This window comes from Cryptomeria japonica, chromosome 7, assembly GCF_030272615.1.
Source record: "Cryptomeria japonica chromosome 7, Sugi_1.0, whole genome shotgun sequence".
NCBI classification, from domain to species: Eukaryota; Viridiplantae; Streptophyta; class Pinopsida; order Cupressales; family Cupressaceae; genus Cryptomeria; species Cryptomeria japonica.
Genome location: NC_081411.1, coordinates 56991933 through 57016487, shown reverse-complemented (window position 1 = coordinate 57016487; position 24555 = coordinate 56991933). Strand labels below are relative to the sequence as shown.

The 24555-nt window shown below is 34.6% G+C and overlaps 1 protein-coding gene across 1 annotated transcript; it reads right to left on the bottom strand.

The window, feature by feature from the left end:
* Positions 1-22308: 22308 nt before the first annotated feature.
* Positions 22309-23582, bottom strand: LOC131047204 (uncharacterized). The gene is made up of 3 exons (XM_057981066.2): positions 23263-23582; positions 22591-23074; positions 22309-22419 (listed from the first exon to the last, which is right to left on the bottom strand). Exons 1-2 carry the CDS (start codon positions 23401-23403, stop codon positions 22631-22633), a joined length of 585 nt encoding a protein of 194 aa, XP_057837049.1. The 5' UTR covers positions 23404-23582; the 3' UTR covers positions 22309-22419; positions 22591-22630.
* Between the last annotated feature and the right edge of the window lie 973 nt (positions 23583-24555).

Sequence of the window (24555 nt, the reverse complement as noted above, 5' to 3'; positions counted from 1 at the left end):
GTGCCTAACAATGGATACAAAGTGCATGTGAAAGTAGTCTTAGTAATATTGAATACCAAAGACAAATCAAAATCCATTGTCTAGATCTCCATCATAATTGTGATAGTCAAAGGCTTTCATAAGGTTTTATTGTAGATTTATACTTGTAACACAATGAGCACATTGAACCCTATAGAATAGAGACTCCTCAATGGCAAGGATACCTTTTGACAATAATGTTATCAGTAAAGACCTGTAGCAATATTTTAGACTCAGGGCAGCAGTGGTTCATGTTACCAAAGGTGACAATGAAAGCATAGAGCCATCAAGGAGTAACATCTTAACAATCATCAAAGGTTTGCGTGACAGTCAAAATCCACAAAGAATAGTCTAAGGTCCAAAAGGAGATTACACAATCCTCTAAATACAAAGCATCATAGTGGCCATCATCATCAAGAGAGCCAGGGGCAACCATATAAATATTCTCACAATAATGTTCAAGCTTAGAGAATCCCATACAAAGTACAATACTTTTTCAATAAGATTCCAAGTGGGAAGCTTGAACATGGTAGAATTGATATCAAAATGGCACTAAGAATAGTCATAAAGATAAAATATCCTCATGTATTCATGATCTCACAGGTTGAAGATCATAGATAACACTATTAGAGACAGTAAATGCATTATCAGAGATCGATTTTAGAGCAACCTCATGGGCCACAAAATTAGCATCACAATGGAAACATTATCAGCAGTCATCACGAAGCTGGATTGTGATAGCATAAAACAAAGATAAAATGGCTAAATAATAGTTCAAGTGCATGGAAATGTTATTAAGAAATATATCTTTCAATACACAGTGATCAAAGGTGTAATGTGAGGATATAAAGTTAATAAGGTAGTCTGAGCTAATGGATACCAAATATACCTATACCCAGATAATAAAGTTATCATGAATCAAAGTATCATCAAAGAGATAACATTGATTTTCAAGGGGCAGAACACAGTGGTTTCACCCATGACAGTCATGAGCATCTACAATGTCAAAATTGATCACAATGAACAGAGATATAACAGTGATAAGGGACATATTTCCTACAATTAGGAAAAGAATCAATATCATAGTGAGTAGTACCTATAGTTGAAAGATAGGTATGCTATTATAAAGACATCTACACATTGGTTTCATCAAACAGTGTAGCCATGAAAGACACATAGAGGATGACAGTCAAAATTCATCCCCTCATCAATGGTTTATGATAACTTGTAGTCATAGCAGCAATGCAAAGCAATCTCAGATAGTTTCAAAATTCATAAGGAATGGTGGCAATCCAAATAAGATAGATTTTGACAGAGGCATAAAGACAAACCTTTGTGAAGCCACTTGTTATATGGAAATAAATATCATTGTAAGAGAAGAGATTGTAAGTATACATAATGAAAAGATATGAATACACTATCCAAATTTCCATAGTCATAGATTATAGGATAGGGAAACTACTATGACAATCAACCCTAGAAGTCATAAAGTATAGTCATAGTTATAAGATTCTAATCAAAGATGCAGCCAAATGAAGGTCATCATGCAATCATCAAGTCAGAGTGCATAGCAACAACCATATTCATATCATAGCCCATAGATCACTTGGGGACCAATACAAGTTCACCAAAATCATTATGACAGTAGTAAAGGTAGTACATACAATCATTAAGGAGTAGTCATAAAGGCAATAACTGTTCTAAGTCACAATAGTGAAGTACAATCAATGAATGCACAAAGAGCTAGGCAGCCAAAAGTGGACACCACAATGATAATGAACAAGGTTTACAGATGAGTCCCATCGTAGTTACAAAGCAACTTTTGGAGCAATGAAAATAAATTAATATGAGGCGATAAAGTAATCCCAAGAAAGTTCGAAGAGTATATATGACACAATGTCATTGTTGAGCAAGCATAAAAAGTGCCTACACACCCATGAGATCGGGTTTGATAAACATATCTTAAAATATCACATCAAATAAGGGTTTGTCTCATACAATAAGACTGATTTAGATCAGCTTTCCCAAGGGAGCCAATACAGCTACAGTAGCCAACACAGGTATACAAAAGATATTGACAGTGCCACACAGGAAGATAATTAAGCTAGATCAACCATATGATCAAGAGAAGTAAGTGTAGTCATCTAAAAATGGCCAACGCTTGCGGTGTCATACTTTAACATGTTCGTGTGACCTTATTTTAGGTTTTTTGCATCTAATTAACATTTTTTCTATGTCGCACACTTGATCTTTATTATTTGTTGATATTTTTTCATTCTTCTATGTGTCTTGCATTTGTCGCATTTTCAATTTGGTCTTGTCAACATTATCATTACCAATTGTGATCTTTGATCATTATCAATATTATCATGTCAATTGGATATTGTCAAGCTTTCTTAATGTTGAATTAGGGTTTTGTCCTGATCAATCATCAATTTATCAATCTCTTATCAATTTGTGACTGATTTGTCATTGTTCTTTGGTCATTTGACCTTCATCAAGTCAACCTTTTATCAATCTTTGATCAATTTGTCATCGATCTCAATCATTCATCATTTCTCATCATCTTGGATCGATTAGTCATTGGTCCTCATCAATTGGCGTCTATCAATTTCATCCTTGTCAATCTTGATCAATTTATCATTGATCTTTATCAATCAACATCAACACTTTATCAATTATCCAATTTTCATCAATAAATCATGATCAAATCAACCCTATATCAATTATCTTTTGTCATGACCTAATTATCATCCTTACATTTCTAATTCATCTCCTAAGGTTCTGTGATTTAATCATTTAATCCTATTTGTCATTTTCCCTCTAGGTTAAATAATTTATTTATTCATCCTAAGTCTTCTTGTCACAATTAAATATTCATTTAATTGGCTAATTATGTCCCCTTTATGAATTAATTAATAAATAAAAATTTATTAATTAATGTCACCTAATTTCTTAATTTTCTCATTTCTATTTTCCTAATTTTTCTAATTTTCTAATTCCTATTTTTCACTTAATTTGCTAAATCTAATTTCCCACTAATTATCCTCTTCTAGTTGCTCCTATTTTTGTGCTTCCTTTGTTATAAGTTGGAAGCATGATTCTCTCAATTTATCATAAGTGTTAAAATAGAAACAAGTCATAACTCTTGGCATAGCAACTTATCCTCACGCCTTACATGGGAAATTCACCATAATCATGACATAGAAGGTGTCATAAGCCTTATGTTTTTGAATCAATTTGTGGTTTTCAAATCAAGTTTCTTTTCTCATCCTCTTTCATACTAATTTCATCCTTTCATAAAATTGTCTATAAATTGGTCTCTCTCATCATTAATAATCAACCACATTTTCAAGTATCCTTGCGCTATCAAAATCAATCTTGCTTCATGCTTTTGCACTTGTAGGTGAGATCCACACAAGCCCAATTTGAAGGAGAAAGAAAGCCAATGAAGAGACATGGAGGAGATGCTTTGATGTCTTATGGTTTGCATTTATTTTTGAGCATCTTGTCTTAATACCTTTATTGTGTGTATTAGGGTTACTTTCATTGCAATCTACTTAGGTGGTTGGCTAGTTTGTTATTGTTTGGATGATTTCTGATTTCCTAGTTACTTATTTTGGTGAACCCAACGTGAAGAAAAACCTAATAATTTTATGTTTTTTGTGTGATGTGTAGCTACAGGTATCAAATTTCACAATCGCCGAGGGAGGATTTTTCATGGATCTCAAATCTAGCCTAATTAGAGGAAGAATTGATATTAAAATCTATCTTTAATTAGGAAGGCAAATGAATAACAATCTTCATCTAGATTTAATTAGGATGGTTAATTGATTCAATTTTTTTTCTTAATATAGCTTTAATTAGGATGGTTAATTGATTAGTTTTCTCAATTTAACTTTAATTAGGATAGGCAATTGATCTTCATCTAGATTAATCTAGGAGGTGAATGAACAACAATCTAAGCCAATATACAATCAATTTGTTCAATTTCACACAAATCACTTAGTTGATAATTACATATAGATTTTTCTAATTGCATGTAGTAGTTTTTTTCAAATTACATATATAGATTTTTATTTTTATTTTTATTTTAATTTATTGCATGTCGCTTTTTCTTGATTGCATGTTGTTTTTTTTATTTGCATGTAGCTTTTTTCATTGCATGTCACTTTTCTTCGTTGCCATGTTGCTTTTTTATATTTAAATGTAGCTTTTTTTCATTGCATGCCACTTTTCTTTTCTTGCATGTTTCTTTTTGCTTTTTTGCTTTTTAGTTGCATGTTGCTTTTTTGCGTATTGCTTTTTTTTAGTTTGCATGTTTCTATTTTGCTTTTTGCTTGCATGTTGCTTTTTTGCATATTGCTTTTTCTACTCAACTTAGAGGTTTTATGTGTTACTAATCATTTTGTGTAGCACCTTGGAATTTGTTGGGAGAAGACAAACATTGAAACTATTGACATATTTGTTGTAGGACGCGACCAAAGACTTATATTCAAAACCATGAGTTTGTGATTTCTAGCTTAGTTGCACACTTCATTTTCTAAGGGATAAATGAACACCATGTATGTCATGTGTTTTTCTCATTTGCTTGTGTGTTTTAACCTTTAGATAGTGGGCATGCCTCCCAATTTTCCTGGTACCTCAACATGCATTGGTGAGAGCGAATGACCCTAAGTGGTGACGGGGTTGAAGGCAAACCTCTTCCAAACCACTCTAAATAATTGTGGATGCAATGAAAGTTGTAGACAATGAGTGTTGGAATGATGTAGCAATAATTAAACTCACTGGATCTACGTCCACCCGAATGGATGCCCTGACTAGAACCTTTTGTGCTTAAAGACCAAACACCTTCTAGTCATTGGTACAAGAGGTTGGACCTCTGATGTCGTCTCACACTTTTACGGCTCTTAGTAGAGATAAAAAGTTCACCATGGGGATTTTTCATGGGAACTGATGCTTGGTTGCCCCAAATAAGTGAGTGTCGTGGAGTGGAGCTAGTCGGGACAAGCATCTAAGTATCCGCTTTGAATAGGTGTAGCTGTGAAACCAAGTGAGATCCCATGACTATTGTCCTTGCCAGCCATAGGATTTGTTGTTGAAGGTGCATGATTGTCTTGGGTAAAATTCAAACAAACATCTTATCTTCTATGCTTATTAAAAGTTGAATTAAAAACAATTCTCATAAGCGGTCATATCCAACCTTGGTTATCAAAGTTGAAACAAATTCCAAAAATTCAAACATGAGTTTAAAATCAAAACAAAGTCCAAACAAAGGTCCAAATTTTTTCCAAGTATTCATCCAACATTTGAACACGGCTTTTCAAAACATTGGAAATCCTTGTTTCAAAATTCATGTCACTTGCGTTAGGTTTTTCATAGTTCAAACCTTAGATCTTAGAACCCATAGGCATTATTTTCCATTTTAGTCCAATTCATTTTAGTGTCCTTATTTTCCACTTAGGTTCAAAATTCATTTCCCTAAGTCGTCCTTTCATTGTCATACCTAAGCTAGGTTTTCACCTAGGTTGCATCTTGCATTATCCTTGTCATACCCATACTAGGTCTTGGCTTAGGTTGCATCTTGCATTATCCTTGTCATACCCATACCAGGTATTGGCTCAAGTTGCATCTTGCATTATCCTTGTCATACCCATACTAGGTATTGTCTTAGGTTGCATATTGCATTATCTTTGTCATACCCAAATTAGGTCTTTGCCTAAATTGCATTTTGCATTTCCAAAGTCATTGGTCCTCACATATACATATCACATTGGCTTATCATTGCATAGTTCAAACCCTAGTCTTTTCTTAGCTTGATCTTGTCATATCATTTCATATCTCCAAGTCATAACACATCTTGGCATCATTTTCATATCAAACCTTGGGTCCATACCCTAGGTCATTGTTATTATCATTGTCCTCTTCCATTAGGTCTCCAAATCAAGTTTTGTCAAGATTGAAGAATTTAAAATTTTAGATCAAACCCTAAGTTGTTGTTAGGGAGTCTTGACCTTGTCCAACATTTGTCCTTTTATCATTACCATTTTGTCAAACCTAGCTTAGTATCCAAGCGTATAGGTGAGACATTGTCATTTTGTCCTTTGTCCTTTTTTCAATTAAGGTCTTGGCTTCATTTCAATTTCCTAAGGGTCATGTCATTAGGGTTGTATTTTAAAGGTTGACCAAATCTTGAAAAAAAACAAAAAAAATATGTTGCATTTTTTCGCTAGGTTGCATTTCATTGTCATTCCAAAAATTTCAAAAAGTCCAAAAACATAAGTTCCATTGTCATCCATCTAGGTTCCATTAGTTTCATATCATTATCATTCCAAAAATCAAAATCCACAAAAAATTGCATTACATAGTGACATATCTATTGAAACAAGATTCCATGCTTCTATGATGCAACAAAGTTTGACATATCAACCGATGATTGGTCCAATGAATAACATAATGCAATCAAGTTTTCATCCAGGGAAATCACAATTCTACCCAACACAACAACAAGGCAATATAATACAACCAAAATTTAATCCAAATGTTGGTTCACTTACAAACATTCTACCAGAATATGGAATTTCTCAATTAGGACCACCACCACACTTTGAATCAATTTTGCAACCAAGATGTTGCAATGTTTTATCAATGTTGCCAACGAATGTGTCACCAATTTTTTATTCAAATCAGTTAGGTCAAGGTCCCTACCCACAAAGACACTTGGTAGATGGTCAATGCATCTTTCATCTAGATTATGGTTATATTCGAGTTCAATCCTTACTAGATTTCTAAGAAGATGAAGATTTAGATGACGAATCATATACAGATTTTGAAGTTATTAAGGCAATGAAAAATCCCGAGTTTGTGGAATTTTTGGACCAAGTAATCTTCAAAAATACCTCCCACACATTATAAGAGACCTAGCCTAAAGTCCTGAGCATCGATCTTTCATAATTGATGCACACCTACAATGGGCCTTGGTATGTGAGCAAGTGAACTGTGTCCCACAACAAGTTCAAACAAATCAAGTCCAAAATAACATTTTAGAACAAGAGGCAAAAAATCCACTTGTCCAATAATAGCAAAAAATTCAACCTATGTTTATCAATGGCTCACTCCCGCATAAGAAAATTGACTCTCCAGTGGCATCTATTCCTACACCTTTTGAAGCTTTGCAAGAACCTTCCATATCATCTCCTAGAGTTTCACAAGAGAAATTTCCACCACCGCCTCCAAATGATACATCAAATAATGCATCCTCCCAAGGGTTGTCTACAACAAAAATACATGATAATCTATATCTTTAAGAAAATCCCTTGTACAATTTGGAAATACAAGATTTAATGCCACTGAATGATTCTGTTTTAGAGGATTCCATTCAAAGTCCCTCTCCTTCATGTCAAAGCATTTATTCCTTTCCAGAATCCCCTACACATGTTCAAATCCCAAACCCATGTCAAGAGGATGATTCAGAGCATGAAGAAATAAGTCTTGAAATGGATTAAGATCAAGACCCTAAAACTTTTCCATTACATAGTACATTTGACCAAGATATCATTTTCTTTGATGATCCCCCTATCCTTATCCAAGAACACGTCACCTTTTCAAATCCCATTGACATTCCACTCCTTGAGCAAGACCAAGATGTCCCTTCTATTTTTGTTAATGACCCCATTGAAAGTCAAAAGAAAAGCACCTTCAAAGAGGAATCCAATGATCTTAATTCTTGTCAATATCAAAGTATCCTTTTAGCTTCATGTCCACTACAAGATGTTGTCCTCCCTCCCTCTCCATGTCTTGATCCTCCATATACACCCCAAGATCTCATTTATTTTTATTATTCCATTCCCTCCCAATCCATCTCATGAAGAGCCTATCATTGATCCCGATCCCTCACATGATCCTAGTCTCCCTCATGATCCTAATCCCCCTAGTGATCCCTATCCCCCTCATGATTATAAGTTGTTAGTGCAATATGTTCATGAACCCCCTACATGCACAATGGGTTCTTCCACTTTGGTGAAATCTGATCCACTCCATGATCCCATCATTTCTTCCTCATAATGGACTCGCGTCTTCCTCAAAAATCAAAGAGTATCTTATGAGTCAAAATGTTTATAAAGGAAAAGGGGTAGACCTTCTCAAGCAAGAACTCCTCCATATCAAATAAGATATTAAGGGTCATGGCTACACAACTCACTCTCAAGACATTGGTATCCCTCCATCAAAATCCAAACATATGCCTTCCCCATAATCCCTTCATCCATTTTAGGTCTCTATATCCCTTTATCCCTTATTCAAGGTCATCAAAGGCACACATATTTTAGATCCTTCCATCCATCCAAAATACCTTCATATCATTCCTATCCATCCATAAATTCCTTTCCTTCTCCAATCGATTTGGATGCCAAGAATAAATTCCATAAGTCCTACAATCCACATGCATTCAAGGATCAACATGTTCTACCTAATTAAGATGTCAAAGAAAGGAAAAATATGATCCAAAAAGAAAAATAAATTTCCAAAAGGCCACAAAGGACCAAAATGCAAAATCAAGTGAATTTGAAAGCTATATGGGCTCCTAAATCCCTTGTGCAAGCAATGTGCTCCAAGGAACCACAAAAGCATGAAAATAAAAAACCATGTGGATCCCTAAGCGACTTGTTGAAGCACAAAATTCTAAAGAAGCATCAAACTTGGCATCCAAGATTGTTATTCCTCCATCCAAACCTTCCAAGTCTATTCCTCCATCACCTTCCTCATCCATTTTGGGTCCTTATGTCCCAAAATCACCATCCTTTCCTCCATCCATATCTCGATATCCCAAATCTATTTTTCCTCTATCAATCCACCACCCCTCAAGGTGTGTGCCAATGCTAATCTTACCAAAATTTCCATCTTCTCAAGCCCAAATATTCCAATATCCTATCCATTATCCAATGCATATTTTCCATCCTTCCATCCCACTAATCTAGTCCTTTGCATGAATCCTTGCCTTAGTCCCATGTTATTATCTTGCCAACATCTTTGAGCATACTTCTAATAGTCATGGTCCATTTTTTAAGGTTACTACCCAAACAAAAGTTTCTTGAGTCCTTCATCCATCCCTTATCATGTGTCCATTTTCTTCCAAAAATGCAAAAATGCAAAAAAAAAATTAAAAAGAAAAAAATAGTAAAGAAAAATCATTCGCCCTCTAGTAAAAACCTAGAAAATAGGCGCCTTGGGCAAGTACCATGATGATAACCTAGAAAACAGGTGTCATGTGTAATATATGAACATCTTGTATACCATATTTGGGGGAAGGTTTCATCCATCATTATCCTATCATATCCTATTGCCCTTCATTATCCTGTCATCTTATCATTTGTCATATCATATCCATGCCATACCTTTCATTATCCTATCATCCCTCATGTCCATATTCCCCTTTTCCACCTTTGATCTTGACAAGTCTGAGGATCTTCATGAATCACAGCTTTCAGTCTATCACAACTTTTGGTCTTTATCCATTGGCTTATCACAACCTTTCATCCATATTCCTTGGCTTATTGCAACCTCCAGACCATATTCCTTATCCTATTCATGTCCCTTATCCATTCTTGATCTTGCTTGTCCTATCGATATCCTATGACTATCCATACACCCTTTTTCATTCCTTGATCTTGATCGAACATAAGAACATAAAAAAAAAAAAAAAACATGGTTTCAAATAAACTCTTGACATGTCCCTCATGACCTTCCATTTCTCTTACATTGTCGCATCCAGTCCCTTATCCCATCATGCACTAGTCCTTGGGAATTGAATCTGATTTATCTCCATAACAAATGGCCTCAATCAAGTCCCTTATCCACCAGCATTTCAGCAAAGCTTCTTTTTCCATCTATCCATATTCCTTGCCTTGCTAGACATTGGGAGAAAAATCATAAAAAAATTCAAAACTATCAAATAAAGTCATGAAAATTCCCTAAAAATCAAATAAAGTATTGAAAAAATTCATAAATTATCAAATAATGTCTCGAAAAAATTTAGAAAATTCAAAAAAAAAAACATAAAAAAAAAGTTCTGAAATAATTCAAAAAACATTCATAAAATGTCTTGAAAAAAGTAAAAAACATTCGAAAAATGTCTTGAAATAATACAAAAGCATTGTAAAATGTTCTGAAAAAAGCACAAAAAAAAAAAAAACCAGAAAACTTTAAAAACCCCTAAAGATTTTGGAAAACATCAAAATAAAAAAATAATATTTTCTTTCATTTTGCCAATAAACTATCCCCTTTGTGTATAGACAAACATTTTGCGTAGACGTCAAGCAATAACACGATAAACACTATGCTTAAAAAAAATCACGTATCAACAGATGAACAGTTCAAACGAGAAAGCATTCAAACTAATCAAAGTTGTCGTATCAATCAACAACATCAACATTATCAGTCTCTTTATCAACATTATCATGGGTCTTACAGGGTACTGCATTCCCTAAAACCAGTTAGCGTGATTGTCCTTTTATCACAACATTATCCCTTTTGACAACCAAGATCATTATGTTTGTTTGACTTGTTTTAATTTACGAGTCTTATCTTTTTATTGATTTATCTTTATTATTTAATTAAGCTCATTTCTAATGTTTAAATAATTTTATTTAAATTAATTAAATTATTCTTCCAAATCCCCAAATTATAATTTCAAATAATTTCATTTCTCTCAAATTCATATTTCCCCAAATTCAAATTTCAATTAATTTCATCTAATTCCAAATCATCAAATTCACATTTCACCAAATCTAAATTTCAGTTAATTTCATGTGCATTTCAGCATTCTAAAATCCAAATTCAAACCCAAATAGAAAATGAAAATCAAATTCAATTTCAAAATCCTACAGCACATGCTAAAATCAGAACTAATTGATCAAATAAGTTGTCTAATCAGTTAACTCAGTTAACTCATCAATCATATTTTTAAACTCAAAATCATCTTTTTATGACTAATCCATCAATTCAGTCATCTCCCTAGTCTATTCAGTTCATTGATCAATCAAATGAGTTTACTAGCCAATCTATTGAGTTCACTCTCCAATCAATCATGTTAATAGATCAATCTATTGAATTAACAAATCAATCGTGACTAGTTCACTGATCAATCAATTTTAGTTATCTATCAATCAACACTTGAGTTCTATTTCTCACCCCCTTTGAGTTGACAATCTATAAATTCAACATCATTTTCTCAATTCAAGCTAGAATCACATAATCACAATCTTTGAAATAGTTGTCTAATCTATGCACGAAATCAGTGCAATACCTGAGAACCAATTCTACAACAACTAAAGAGAAGAGCAATGGAAGCTTTGTCAAATAGATTGAGGGAGTCTTAATTAAATTCATTTTTTCATTATTCAATTGTTTTTGCATTATCCGATTGTTATTTAAGTTTAATTTTAATTAGATTAGAGTTTGTGATTCGCTCTTATAATTTGATTAATTATGATTTGCTCTTATAATTTGATTAATTATGATTTGCTCTTATAATTTGATTAATTATGATGATTTTAACCCTGAGTACATTTGGTGAACCTGACGTGAACTAACAACAATTTGAAATTTTGTGTATGCCTGCAGGTTTCCATTTTTGGCAGGTTTCCATTTCTGAAAGTTTCCATTTTTGGCATGTTTCCATTTCTATAAAGTTTCCATTTTTGGCAGGTTTCCATTTTTGAAAAGTTTTCATTTTTGCAGCTTTCCATTTTTGGAAAGTTTTCATTTTTTAGATTTTGATTTTTGGAAAGTTTCTATTTTTGGCAGGTTTCCATTTTTTTGAAAGTTTTCATTTTTTGCAGGTTTCCAATTCTAGAAACTTTTTGTTCTTGGCAGGTTTCCACTTCTGGCAAGTTTCCATTTTTTGCAGGCTTTCGATTTTGGAAAGTTTCCACTTCTGGAAATTTTCCATTTTTGGCATGTTTTTCATTTTTGGTAGGTTTCCATTTTTTGAAAGTTTTCATTTTTTCTAGGTTTACATTTTTGGAAAGTTTTCACTTTTTGCAAGTTTCCATTTCTGAAAGGTTTCCATTTTGGCAAGTTTCCATTTTTGGTAGGTTTTTGTTTCTGAAAAGTTTCTATTTTTAGCAGTTTCCATTTTTAGCAAGTTCCTCATGTAAAAAATAAATTAAAAAAATAAAACTCTTTATTCTTTCATTTTTCTTAAATTCTAGTCTTTTAGTGTTTTGTTTTATAATAGATCATTGATAAACATTGAAGCAGATTTTTGTAACCAAAGGAAGAAAACTAGGCTGGAGAGCCCACAATGTGCTAACAATCCTCATGGTTTCTTGCAGGGATAGTTGAACTTAGTTTAACTAAATCTTTCTTTTTGGTGCTTTTAATAAAGAACAATACAACTTTCATCATTGCTATGATGATTAAAATGAACCCCATGCCTTTTTGGAGCAACATCTCCAATAGTTTAGAAAACATTGCAATGAAGGTTTAAAAGGAATCATTGTTCTTCATGTCTTCAAGGTGATAGGTATATGCTCTCCCCTTTTTTGGGTGATAAAAAAGCCACACCCACCTTTTTCATACTTTATTTCATTTTTTGCATTAAGATAACATCTTTAGAAGGTCTGCCTCCCAAGTAGCCTATAAGGCCAAGTGAGAGGGAACGACCTAAATGGCAACGACTAAAGCGAAGTAATCCAAGCCACTATAAATAAATACATATGTGATGAAAATCATATGTGACGAGTGTTATATGTTGTCACAATGGCATTATGTCTCCCTCAATGCCTATACGGTAAGTTAAAATCTATAGAGCGTAACCTCTATAGACTAGGAGGCCTCCCTCAATAGAATGTAAAATGTTGCTGATTGTGACCACTCGAATGGAACCCTTTCTAAACACCTTAGAAATTAGAAGCTCAACTAGGTCACTAACCAGACACTTGGATTATCACAGTGCAAGGGTGGGGAAGAATCCGCCCCAAGACACTCACCATATATCTCCTAGGATAATGGGTCAATTGAAGAGCAATCTTCTTTAGTCTAATTTCTAGAAAAAGGAAAAAAAAAAGGGCGCACCTTAAGGTGTAACAGGGTTGTTTGAGCTGACGGAGTATCAAGTTGTGGGTTGTGGTAATACTTGTGACTTTTTGACCATTTGGAGAGTTTGTTTGATGTGTTATCGATTGACCAATTGTAGCGAAAACAAAATGAGGTTTTAAAAAAGACTCCAACATTCATGAGAATTTGAAATTTTTTTGTAAATAAGTATTCTTTATGTGTTATCATTCTTTTTGATGTGCCTGTTGTGTCCTTTGCTACATTTCACAAATTCAAATATTTTAGAAAATACCAAAAATAAAGTGGAATCTCAACCAAGTTTAGTCAACAACATCAACAAGATCAAATCCCTCAACAAAGTCAAGTTTCAACATCAACAATATCAAATCCCTCAACAAAGTCAAGTTTCAACATCAACAAGATCAAACCCCTCAACAAAGTCAAGTTTCAATCTCAACAAGCTCAAAACCTCGTAGCAAACAAGCTTGTCAAGATCAACAAATCAATCAAACATCGCAACATTCTAGAAATGGAAAAAACATCTTACATGTTGTGATCCTAGTCCAAACCAATCAAGAAAACTTATGCATTTCATAGGGAAGGTGAAGAATTCATCCCTTCCATTCCTATTCCATCACCATCCATAGAAATCTTAGCTCAACAAATCAATACTTTACAATAACAACTGAGAGACGTGATTAGTCCTAGCAACCATAGGGGTTGGTTAGAAAATATGATGAGGGAGGTGATAACCACAAGGGAATCATTATTAGGCCAACCTTCTTTTTCTTTTGATACCATTCAAACATGCCAACCTTCATTCTTCAACAAAATCATTCCTACCTCAGTTCAACCAACATTAGAGTCATGTCAACCTTCTTTCAACCCAACATATCTATCATACCAATCATATCAACCCAACATTCAAAGTACCTCTTTCAACGAGAACCAAACGTTTTTCAACCCAAATCAAACCTCTTTCAACCAAAATCAAACCCCATTCAATCAAAGTCCAAATCAAAATTCACACCAGCACAACATTCAAACCTCTTTCAACCAAAATCAAACCCCATTCAACCAAAGTCCAAATCAAAATTCACACCAACCCAACATTCAAACCTTTTTCACCCAAAATAATACTCCTTTCAACCAAAATCAACCCCCTTTCAACCAAAGTCCAAATCAAAATTCACACCAACCTAGCATTCAAACCTCTTTCACCCAAATCTAAAACTCTTTGAACCCAAACCAAATGTCTTTCAACCAAAGTCCAAATCAACCATATCTATCTACCATTTCATCATCGCCTGAAGTTACACAAGAGCAATCCACACCGTCTCTACCCAATAGCACAATCTCCCAAGGGCTATCCATAGCACAAATCCAATCTAATCCAAGTCATGCTTCAGAGAGTCTCATTCAAAATCCTTTCTCATCAAGTCAAAATGTTGAAACCTTCCAAGAATCTCCCATGAATATCCAAACTCTTTCCCCATGTTCGGAGGATAATCCAAAATCAGAAGAAATCAGTCATGAAATAAATCAAGATCAAGAACAAACCTTTTCATCCTACCCATTTTTTTATGAAGACTCCACCTATCAAGAATCTTATGATGATCCCCTCATTCTTTTCTATTCCATTCATAATAACACCCTTGTTTGTCAAGAGCAAGATATTCTTTCAAGTTCCATCCAACATCCACCTCCTAAGCAAGATCAGGACATCCCTTCCATCCTTCCTAATAATCTCTTTCCAAGTCAAGATAGAAGTATCCCTTCACCTTCATGTTCTAAACAAGATCTCATTATTTCTCGAGATTCTTGTCAAGATCCCTCCATCCAATCATTTTCATGTCATAATCCTCCATATCTCTCACAAGATTCCATCTCACCAAATGAATCTACCATATCTCCTAGTCTTCCTCATGATCTCAATGTCTCTATACAAGTTGTTCATTAACCCCTCATCAATGAAATCACCAATCAAGATCATACTACAGAGAATAATTTATCAACAATGGTATGTGCGCCATCATCAAATGCCAATGTAGTGACAGGAACAATAATAACACCAACAAATGAGATCAACACCTGGTTGGCTTCATCATACTCTTCAAGTGCATCAATAAAAACAAGCATAACACCTGCTCATGTCACAACTTTGAAACCGAAATCTATTTGCCTCATACACCCACACTTGAAAGACTGGGGGAAAGAAGGTCTACCATAGTTGGATTGGTTTGAAAATAAGAAGGCTATAGCAAACATTGTACATGAAAGACTCCTAGATGACTATCCTATTGAAGAAGACAGGTTCATCCAACTCTTCAAACAAAGACCAATAAATTATCTACACAAAATTCATACCAACTCAATAACAACATGCACCTAAAATGATATTACATCTAAGGGTGGGTTCATTTCAATTTTTAGTACTGCATTGCATATCTTCATTTCAGAGTACATCATAGTTTCTTGCATATCACCATTGCACAACATATAGCTGCATATCATTATTGCTTTCTCATATAGTTACATCAATAAAAACATGATGATTGTCTGAGTCATTCACCTGTCTGCACTAAAATGAACAAAGGTTGTCTCTTTTCCTAGATACTTGTTAATGAAGTCTTTAGGAGGTCTTTAGTCATTCATCTTCAATGTCACCTTGCGATTGAGCTTTATCCTTGGTCATAGTTTCACTATCAAGTCTTGTTACCCAAAATCTATCAATTTCTATATCTCACACATTAATCAATAGCTCTAAGTCATTACAGATACCTAGTTGGTCATGTGGCTAGTGAAAAATCCAGTATTATGCTTCAGTGCCATTGTAATTGTAATACCCAGGTAGGTTTCATTACTTACAAGTCAAGGCAAGAAAATAAAAGAAAAAAGTGTTATGCCAATATCCATCTCAAATCAAAAAGAGCAAAGAGATATAGTTGAAATATCATGCATACAAGTGCAACAAAAATCTTGACTATGGGAACATGCGAATAACTCCATCAGGGCTATGGACACCTATTGGCAATGGAGCAATATTCAAGAGATTATGGTGTGTAACCTCGTCAGAGCCCTAAAAGCTTGCTAGAAGCGAGGCTCTATCCAGGATGCTTTTGAAGTTAGAATAACTCATGTAGCTGGCCACATAGGATTCCAACGGTCTTTGATAGTTAAAAGAATCAAAATAAACTCAAATGCAGGCACATGGGAAAAAGAAGATCAAAGTTTCAAGAATTGATGGAGAAGTTTTTCGCGCCTCCATTCTAGATCTTGGTTACATAGTGTGTTAGGTTGGATGGTCTACAGTTTTCTGAGAATGGATAGAATTCCTATCTCTGAAACCTTTCCTACCTTCAATTCAATTAGTGCATTTCAGAATGAAAGACATACACACACACTCATCCTTGTTCGAATAGGATCTGCTTTTTTGTCGTGCATCCTAGATTAGCATAATTCATCTCAAAAATTTATTGTCTCCATATGCATCGCCTAAATCATGAGACTCCCCTCTAGCATGCATTTCAAATCTACAATGTGAGACTCCACAAACAAGTCTAAAGCACCTGCCAAATACTCATCCCACACTGTAAGATCTAAAACACTATGATCATACTACTAATAAGTAGAATTCAAGTCAAAAGAAGTAGGAGGTGGAGGAGTAGAAATTTCAACACTCTTTTCAAGAATAACAAGATTCAATTGTCTAAACTTCTCCTCACAAACATTATTCACCTTTGATGGAAGGGTGCGAACATCAACCAAAGGAACATTATCATCATCTTGAGCAAAATTAGAAAAGCAATACAATCAAGATGAATGATCAAACAAATCTTGTAACTATGACCTCTCTAGTCTCTATGTCCTTGATGAAGACATAATCAAGAGTGAACTCAACTATTTTACCTTGTGCTCCATAAGTTATTTGATAAATTGAAAGGAGGTCAATGGTCAAAGATGGTACACAAAGAACATCATTAAATGTTCCTTCTCCCATGTCAATAGAACCTCTCCCACAAACCTTCATATATATGTTATTATCCATCAATATGTTAGGAGAAATACATGGCTCAAAAGAAGATAACATTTCCCTAGAGGATGCCATATGATGAGAGACACTTGAATCAGGCAGTCATCTCCCATTTTTAGGAATAATAGATGCCAAGAGTACTTTACCTTTCATCTTATCAATGCCATGTGAAATACCTATAGTTCTTGACCGTGTAGAAGTAGAAGTTGTTGATTGTGATGTTGAAGAAGGAGGAGACACTAAGAATGCAAGCTTAATGTTACTCTGTTGAAGAATGTGAGTGAATTCATCAATCTTCTTACTGTAGCACTTATGCTAACCATGTCCTAGCCTTTTATAATAAGAAAATTTCAACTTCTTGTTTACTTAATCATCTTTAGAATATTTCTTGGACACATGAGTGTGCTTGGAAAGAGAATCCTTTACTTTCTCACTAGATTTAGCATCGTTATGTTGCTTTTGTTGTTTTCCACTTGAATCCTTTGCAAGAAGTGCTTGATATTTTGACAGCTTCAATGAGCCCATGTGTACCAAATTTTCTTTTTCCTCTGTGAATTGAGCTGAAAATCCATCAAGAGAAGGCATTTTTTGTGCACTATTAGGAGCATCCATCATAGCATAGAATTTAGAAACAAAAACTAAATATTCAAGACCTAGCTTAGAGCAAATAGAGAGAATCAATTGCACATTATCTTTTGTGACCCAACAATTAGATAGCTCCAATCTAAGAGAATTGAGTTTAGAGAAGAAGTCTTGGATATTGTCAAAATCACAAGGATTTAGACTAATTAATTTATTCTCCAAATCGAATTTCCTTACTTTATATAGCTTACCAAAGAGACTCTCTCAAGTAGTCCAAATTTCGTGAGAGTTTTACAAGATACAACATGATATCTCAAATTAGGAGAGATAGATATAATAAGTGTGCCAAGAGTTTCATATCTTCGATCAAACCATTTCCTCTTTTATGTAGCACCAATGGGTTCTAGATCTTGGCCAAAAGTGATTCTATGCAACTTCAATATTAGCAACAATAACTCCATTTGTGATTTCCATTCATGTTAATTATATGGAGTTAGTGATACAACTTTGTACAAATGTATAATGAAGAGTACAAAAATAGAACAACTAATTACCCCCACGATATAAATAATTAACCCCTTTATACAAAAGAAAGTTACACAATTTTTGCAAATGTATAAGAATATATTCAAAGATACCAATTTAGTAACTGACTGAAATAAAGAAATTTTGATATAGTCTACAAAGAGTGCATGAAGAAAACTAAAGTTCTCAATATTTTTTTGATCCAACTTGAATAAAGGAAAATGGAGTTCTAAGCCAAAATAAAAAATAAAAAAAAATTATAAGATCGGAAGTGCAAAACAACGATCCGACTTCAACAGCAAGAAATCAGAATCAAACAGCAAAATCACTAAAACAAAAAATACCTGCAGTACTACAAAGTTGACAGAACCAGTCGATATCTCATTTGTCAAAAAAAGGCGTCCGTTTGCTCATGTTATGAACAAAAGAAAAATATCCCCTTATAGACTCAAAAGGAGCGTCAAGAACATCAACTTCCAAAACGCACTCCACACAAGAAAATCAAACCACCAATTTGTTGGGCCAACCAATAACATAGAAAAACAATTTTCGCCAAGCCCCACAATGGTTAAGGCACTTAAAAATAATATCACCTTTTCTATAGGCCTTTTTACACGTACCCACCAATCTGTTCCGCACAGTGTTTAAACCTTGAACGCCCAAGAAAAGAAGTAAACTGCCGCGAAAAATGAAGATGGGTGTCATGTGCAAGGAGTTAAATGCCAAAGAAAGTGAAGTCAGTGCCAAATAAAATCACCCTCAGAAAGCTTCCCACGGACAAGTGAGTACGCCCAAAAAGCTTCTCATAATAAACTCTTAGCCAATGCAAATAAAGGTTTGCCTAGCGTGGGCTGAGTAGGAGAGAATACGGGCCATGCCCAAGTAAATGTGAAGCTTTACTCGATCACCAAATACAGCTCAGTCGAGAAATACGTCGACCTGCAAACAACAAACTCTGTCAGTGGATACGTCCGGCCACTCCACTAAATGATCACAATGAAGACGCAATGAACAGCGAGTGAATAGGACGCCTGTCGATCACAACCAAGAAGATCGGCTAACCGACAAGAAGGGTGTGTCACTAACCAAGCATACACCAGTGTGAAACATCGATCTAAGTTGCGAATTCAACAAACACCTCTTAAACTGCTTGATTTGATAATAGCGTGGGAAAAGATGACTTCAGCAAACTACCACAAGCCAAAACATTTTAGATCTGCAAGAACAAGTGAAAAGGGAACAGCTTAATGGCTTAAATCATAGATACTAAGCTTATATTTCTACGCTTAAAACTGTTAAATACTCAAAGTTAATTAATATTTTCTAAGCTTAATATGTTGCTTGAAGTATGTTGTCACACTAAGAGTACACTTCTAGACATAAAAGTGTTAAAAACTCAGAGTTGACTAACATCCTCTAGGCTTAATATGTTGTTTAGTGTGTGTGGTTTAAGATTGGCCAGTGAAAAGGGGTCGATAAAAGCCTACAGATCTTAACACTGGTCAAAGCAAAGAGATCAAAACACTCTTTGTGAAGGGGGCACTGGTCGATGCATCAACCTACAAATACAGTGATCTGGCCAATCCAACAAGTACAAACCAATGATGCTAGGACTAACCACTTACAACCTCTTGGCCAATAGTATATTGCACCTAAAAAATAAAATATTTTTTCTAAAATGATAGGGGAACCGTATCAGTAGTCGTTATAGCTAACTTCGTGCATCCACAGATTCTAAACAATACATCAGATTTTGACATTTTTTTGGTTGCCTTCACATGCGACTTAATTGCTTAAAGCTATTGTCTTGGCTTTTGTGTAGTAACGATGCACATTGTGGGATCCTTTATGCACGCAAGGGTAAAAAAGTATGCAAGTATCACTCGATCTATTTAAAGACGACCCAATAATCATGCACTTAAAATCGCCAACATTTATGCATAAATGCTCTAGTTGTGTGTTATGGGTACCAATAAAAGTGCACAAATGGGCCAATTATGGTCCAAAAAAGCTAAATAATATTCGGCTATTGGTACATGTGTAATTTATTAATGAGCGTTTAGTTATTTGTTTTTTGGTTTTTTTAAAGTTAGTAATTGGGGGATTGGGTGTGCAATTAGTGAACAGTTATTGGAACCTAAACGATAACTAGTGCTCTTCTCTTATATTGTCCAACTCAAATATAAATGTAGAAAATAAATGAATGACAGAAATATTTCTCTAATTTGCTACTCAAGACGGGCAAATGGCCCTCCAAATAAATAAATTTTTTTTATAGAAACAAATTTATTTTAAATATAGGCATATTTGTAGGACTTCAAAATTCACTGGAACAACCTCCCAAACACAATGATGATGTCCAATCAGCCTTTAACTAAACCCAACAATAGATTCAAGCCAAAATTATGTCCCTTGAGGAAGAGTCTTCCCACTTTCAGAGCTCTAATACAAAGTTAGAGTATTAGGTGATTTCACAGCACCCTCATGATCTATGAGACCAAAATAATTTCCACAAGAAAATGACAAGAAGATTACATCACAATGTAAGCTTGATCATATTGCTAATGGACATAAAAATGTACAAGATGAGCCTTTCTTATAAAAACAAAAGCAAAAGATGAGACAACACAAGATGTGGACAAGTGCCTCAATCACATAGGAGGGTAGGTAGAGTCAACAACTACTCAACTACCCAATTCAATGTTGGTTACCTAAGTGTAACTTAAGTAAATGTAAGTAGAGAAAATTGCAAGCACCAACACATACAAACCACTCCATATAGCATCAATCCTTGTATACCTCCTAGTCTCGGCTCTATCTACATCCCACCTTAGTACCAATTCTTGGTTCTAGAACACTCTATTGATAGCTTTATTATAAAAAATTGTCTTGATCTATCCTTGGTGAATCAATTTGATATGCATATACTTACAGTTGCTTTCTTTTGCTTTCTTCTAACTTCATTAGTTCAACCAACCTCACTATCATGGCATCATTTTTTTTTCTAATTTCTACGGATTTACCAACTCAAGAGAATAAATCTCTAATGATAATGGTATTCTAGCTTCCACTTTATAAACTAGCATGAAAATGTGATTGACAATAGCATCTTTGGAAGTGATTTTGTTAGCCCAAAGGATTCTTGTCAACTTACCATGCCATGACCTCTAATTGTCTTCTATGGTCATTTTACTTATCTTGATGAGTTTTTTGCTGGAAAAATTGGCTATGTCATTACCCTGAGGGTAATAATCTGATGAGGTCTTCAGATATATACCATGCTTAACTAGTCAATCACTAATTTGGGTTCCAACAAGTGTCTAGACATTGTCAGGGATGATGGTTTAAGGGTCAAATCTACTTGTAGTTTTATCAATGAATTCTAGGAATGAAAATTTATTAGCGTCCTTTCAATGCAACTAATTCTATCCACCTGGTGAATTATTTTGTAGCTGCCAATGTTCTCATTATTTCACTAGGAAAGAAAGCAACTCCTTAGAACAAAATATAGGCACTATCTACACATGCATGCAAACTAATAATGAGAAAAGTTCTCCACAAATGTGATTGACGAGCACTCCACAATGGAGAGACTAAGTACTTTGCATGAACAACAAATAAGGAGGATGTTGTATAACTCCCATTCTTGACCTTTTAACTATATCTCATTCATACCCACTTGCAACAAGATTCCCATTACCTTAAAATATAATAATAAATAGATATTGTCTCCGCTCTCATATGGACATCCAAGTATTCACTCCATGAAATCTAAAGAATACACATTAATTACATTCTATGTCAATAATTACGATAGTTAAAATGTAAGATTAGCAAGGTGAATATCGCACCTAACCTTAATATATATCATTTTGATAAAATAAAATAATTATATTATTAGTAACTTCTAACTTTAAAAAAATTGTTGTAATTTGTCTAAAAATTAATAATTTAATAACCCAAACAATAAAATATTGTTAATTAATGTGTGACTCTCATATTCTCAATTCAACTTTAAAAAAATCCAATATAATTCTATAATATATTATAATTAAAAGATGCTGTATTGGTGAAAATCTCCCTACTTTTCACTTGGCATCACCTTAGATTGACAACTCATCCCCTGTTTTTCAGAGGGCGTCGCCACCATCCCTGGCAAACCCCATCCTGACAACTCTGTGGCACACCGGTCTTCTCTGATCTGCCTGTATCACAAAAGGGACATTTGGTAAGATGATATGGGGGACGAAATGAAATTCATTCATGGTATAAAATGAATTCTACAAAAATATATTAGGAGAGCTCATCAAATTAAGGCTTCATGTTCCTTGCAAGGAATGCCATCTAAAGAGTCAAAGCCGAGAGTCATAAGCTACCTTGCGCACTAGGAGAGTCTCTTATGCATCCTGGCTGTGATTAATCTAAGTAGAACCCGGGCTTCCCATTCTTTAATGCACCTGACGGAGCTCTCGGAATCCACTCGTAGATATTCTGCTGCGCATGATTTACTTCTTCTTGGCCAGCAATTACAATGGTGGCCATCCATTGTCCAGATTTCACTTGGGTTTCTACCAGATTATTAGGAGAAAGGAGAATTCCAAGCTTTTCCAGGCTATCCGAAGTTTCGATCAGAGCACAAACTATGATTGCACTAAGAGCACGTTGCGTTCTGAGCTTATCAATCAAAATTGAGTTGAGGCCATTAAAATCCTGTTCAGACACACTGGAATGGATTCCACTCACTGCATCCGCACCAACAACAGAAGGAAGTAGTACTGAATTTAAGTATGACCAGTGACTAGTTTCATTCACATCTTTGAATGCTTCCCCAATTACAACCGTAACCTCTGATGGAAGTCTCTGCAATGTGGGGAAAAACATCTTTCAAATAACTTTTGCATATAGACAACATTTTTCATCAATCTTTAAAGAAACATCTCTATTCAGAACTAACTTTTATTTAGAAAGTTGTGTTTAATAGATAAAAATAATAAGAGAATGAAAAAGAATAACAATATATTTTTCTCAGGATAGTAATTTCTTTATACCTGCAACCTGGGAATGCAATTGTGTAAGGCTTTATTGATGCCAGAAATATTCAAATATTTCAATCCGTTCAACTCTTCAATGCCTTCTAAATTGTGCAGCTTCAAACAATGGTGAAGCATAATCCTCTCTAGGCGGCCCATACTAGCCAGACATCCCCATTCTTCGAGCTCAGTGCAGTCTCTTATGTCCAATATTACAAGATTTGAGGCCGTACAGAGGTTCCCTGTTATTCTTTTCAGCCTTTAACAAGATCTTAATGTAAGAGATTTAAGAGACTTTGAAAGCCTCAATTCTAGTTCAATCATATTTTCCATAAATTCAAGGTGGAGAAACTCAAGGTTGGGCCACTTCTCTCCATAGATTGAGAGCTTGGATACACCACCTCATCGGCCTGAAAGATGCAAAGAGTTCAATCCTTTTAACTCAACACCTTCTATGTTCTGCAAATTCCAGCATTCGTTAATGATAGTGTTCTCAAATAAACTGAGATCTTCAACATGAGAGCTCCCCAGATCACAGCTCTTTATATCAAAGCTCCCTGATAGTGTTTTGAGTTTTTTGCTATAAGCCATTAATTCAAGCTGCTGGCATTTATGTATGTCCAATGTCGCGGGCTTTACAGCCGTATCAAAACTTCTTGATATCTTCTTCAACTCACCGCAAAACCTTAATGTAAGAGAATGAAGTCTGTTGAGACATATCAAATCCAATTCAATCAGATTTTTCATGGACTCAAGGTGGAGAAATTCAAGATTGGGGAAACGCTTTCCAGAAATTGAGACCTTCGATACACCTCTTTCAATGCCTGAAAGATGCAAAGATTTCAATCTTTTTAGCATGCCAATTTCATTTTTGATCTGCAGATTTATACATTTAACTAATAATAATGTTTTCCAGGCAACTCAGACATACAAGTTTTGGAAACGCCACAAGTTGTGGACAGTCCTCAATTTTTAGAATTGCAATCTTTTTAGCCATATCAAAGTTCCCATCTATTGTTATCAAGCTTCTACAAGATCTGAATGTAAGAGACTTCAATTCTGTTACAGAGTTCAAGTCCAATTCAACTAGATTTTTCATATTTTCAAGGTGGACAGATTCAAGATTGGGGCAATGCTTTGCAGAATTTAATAGCTTCGATACATCTCCTCCACTGTTTGAAATATGCAAAGATTTTAATCCTTCTAAATTTTCAATACCATCTAGAATCTGTAGATTCAGATATCCATTAAAGATAATCCTCTCCAAGCAAGTCAGACCTGCAAGGCTTGGAAACAGTGTAAGATTTGGAC

Bases quoted from the DNA above. Each gene is read 5' to 3' on its own strand.
- LOC131047204 (XM_057981066.2), bottom strand. From the start codon at position 23,403: ATGGGCCGCCTAGAGAGGATTATGCTTCACCATTGTTTGAAGCTGCAC. The intron at 23,075-23,262 runs GTATAAAGAAAT...CCCACATTGCAG, and splicing joins ATTGCATTCCCAGGTTGCAG to AGACTTCCATCAGAGGTTAC.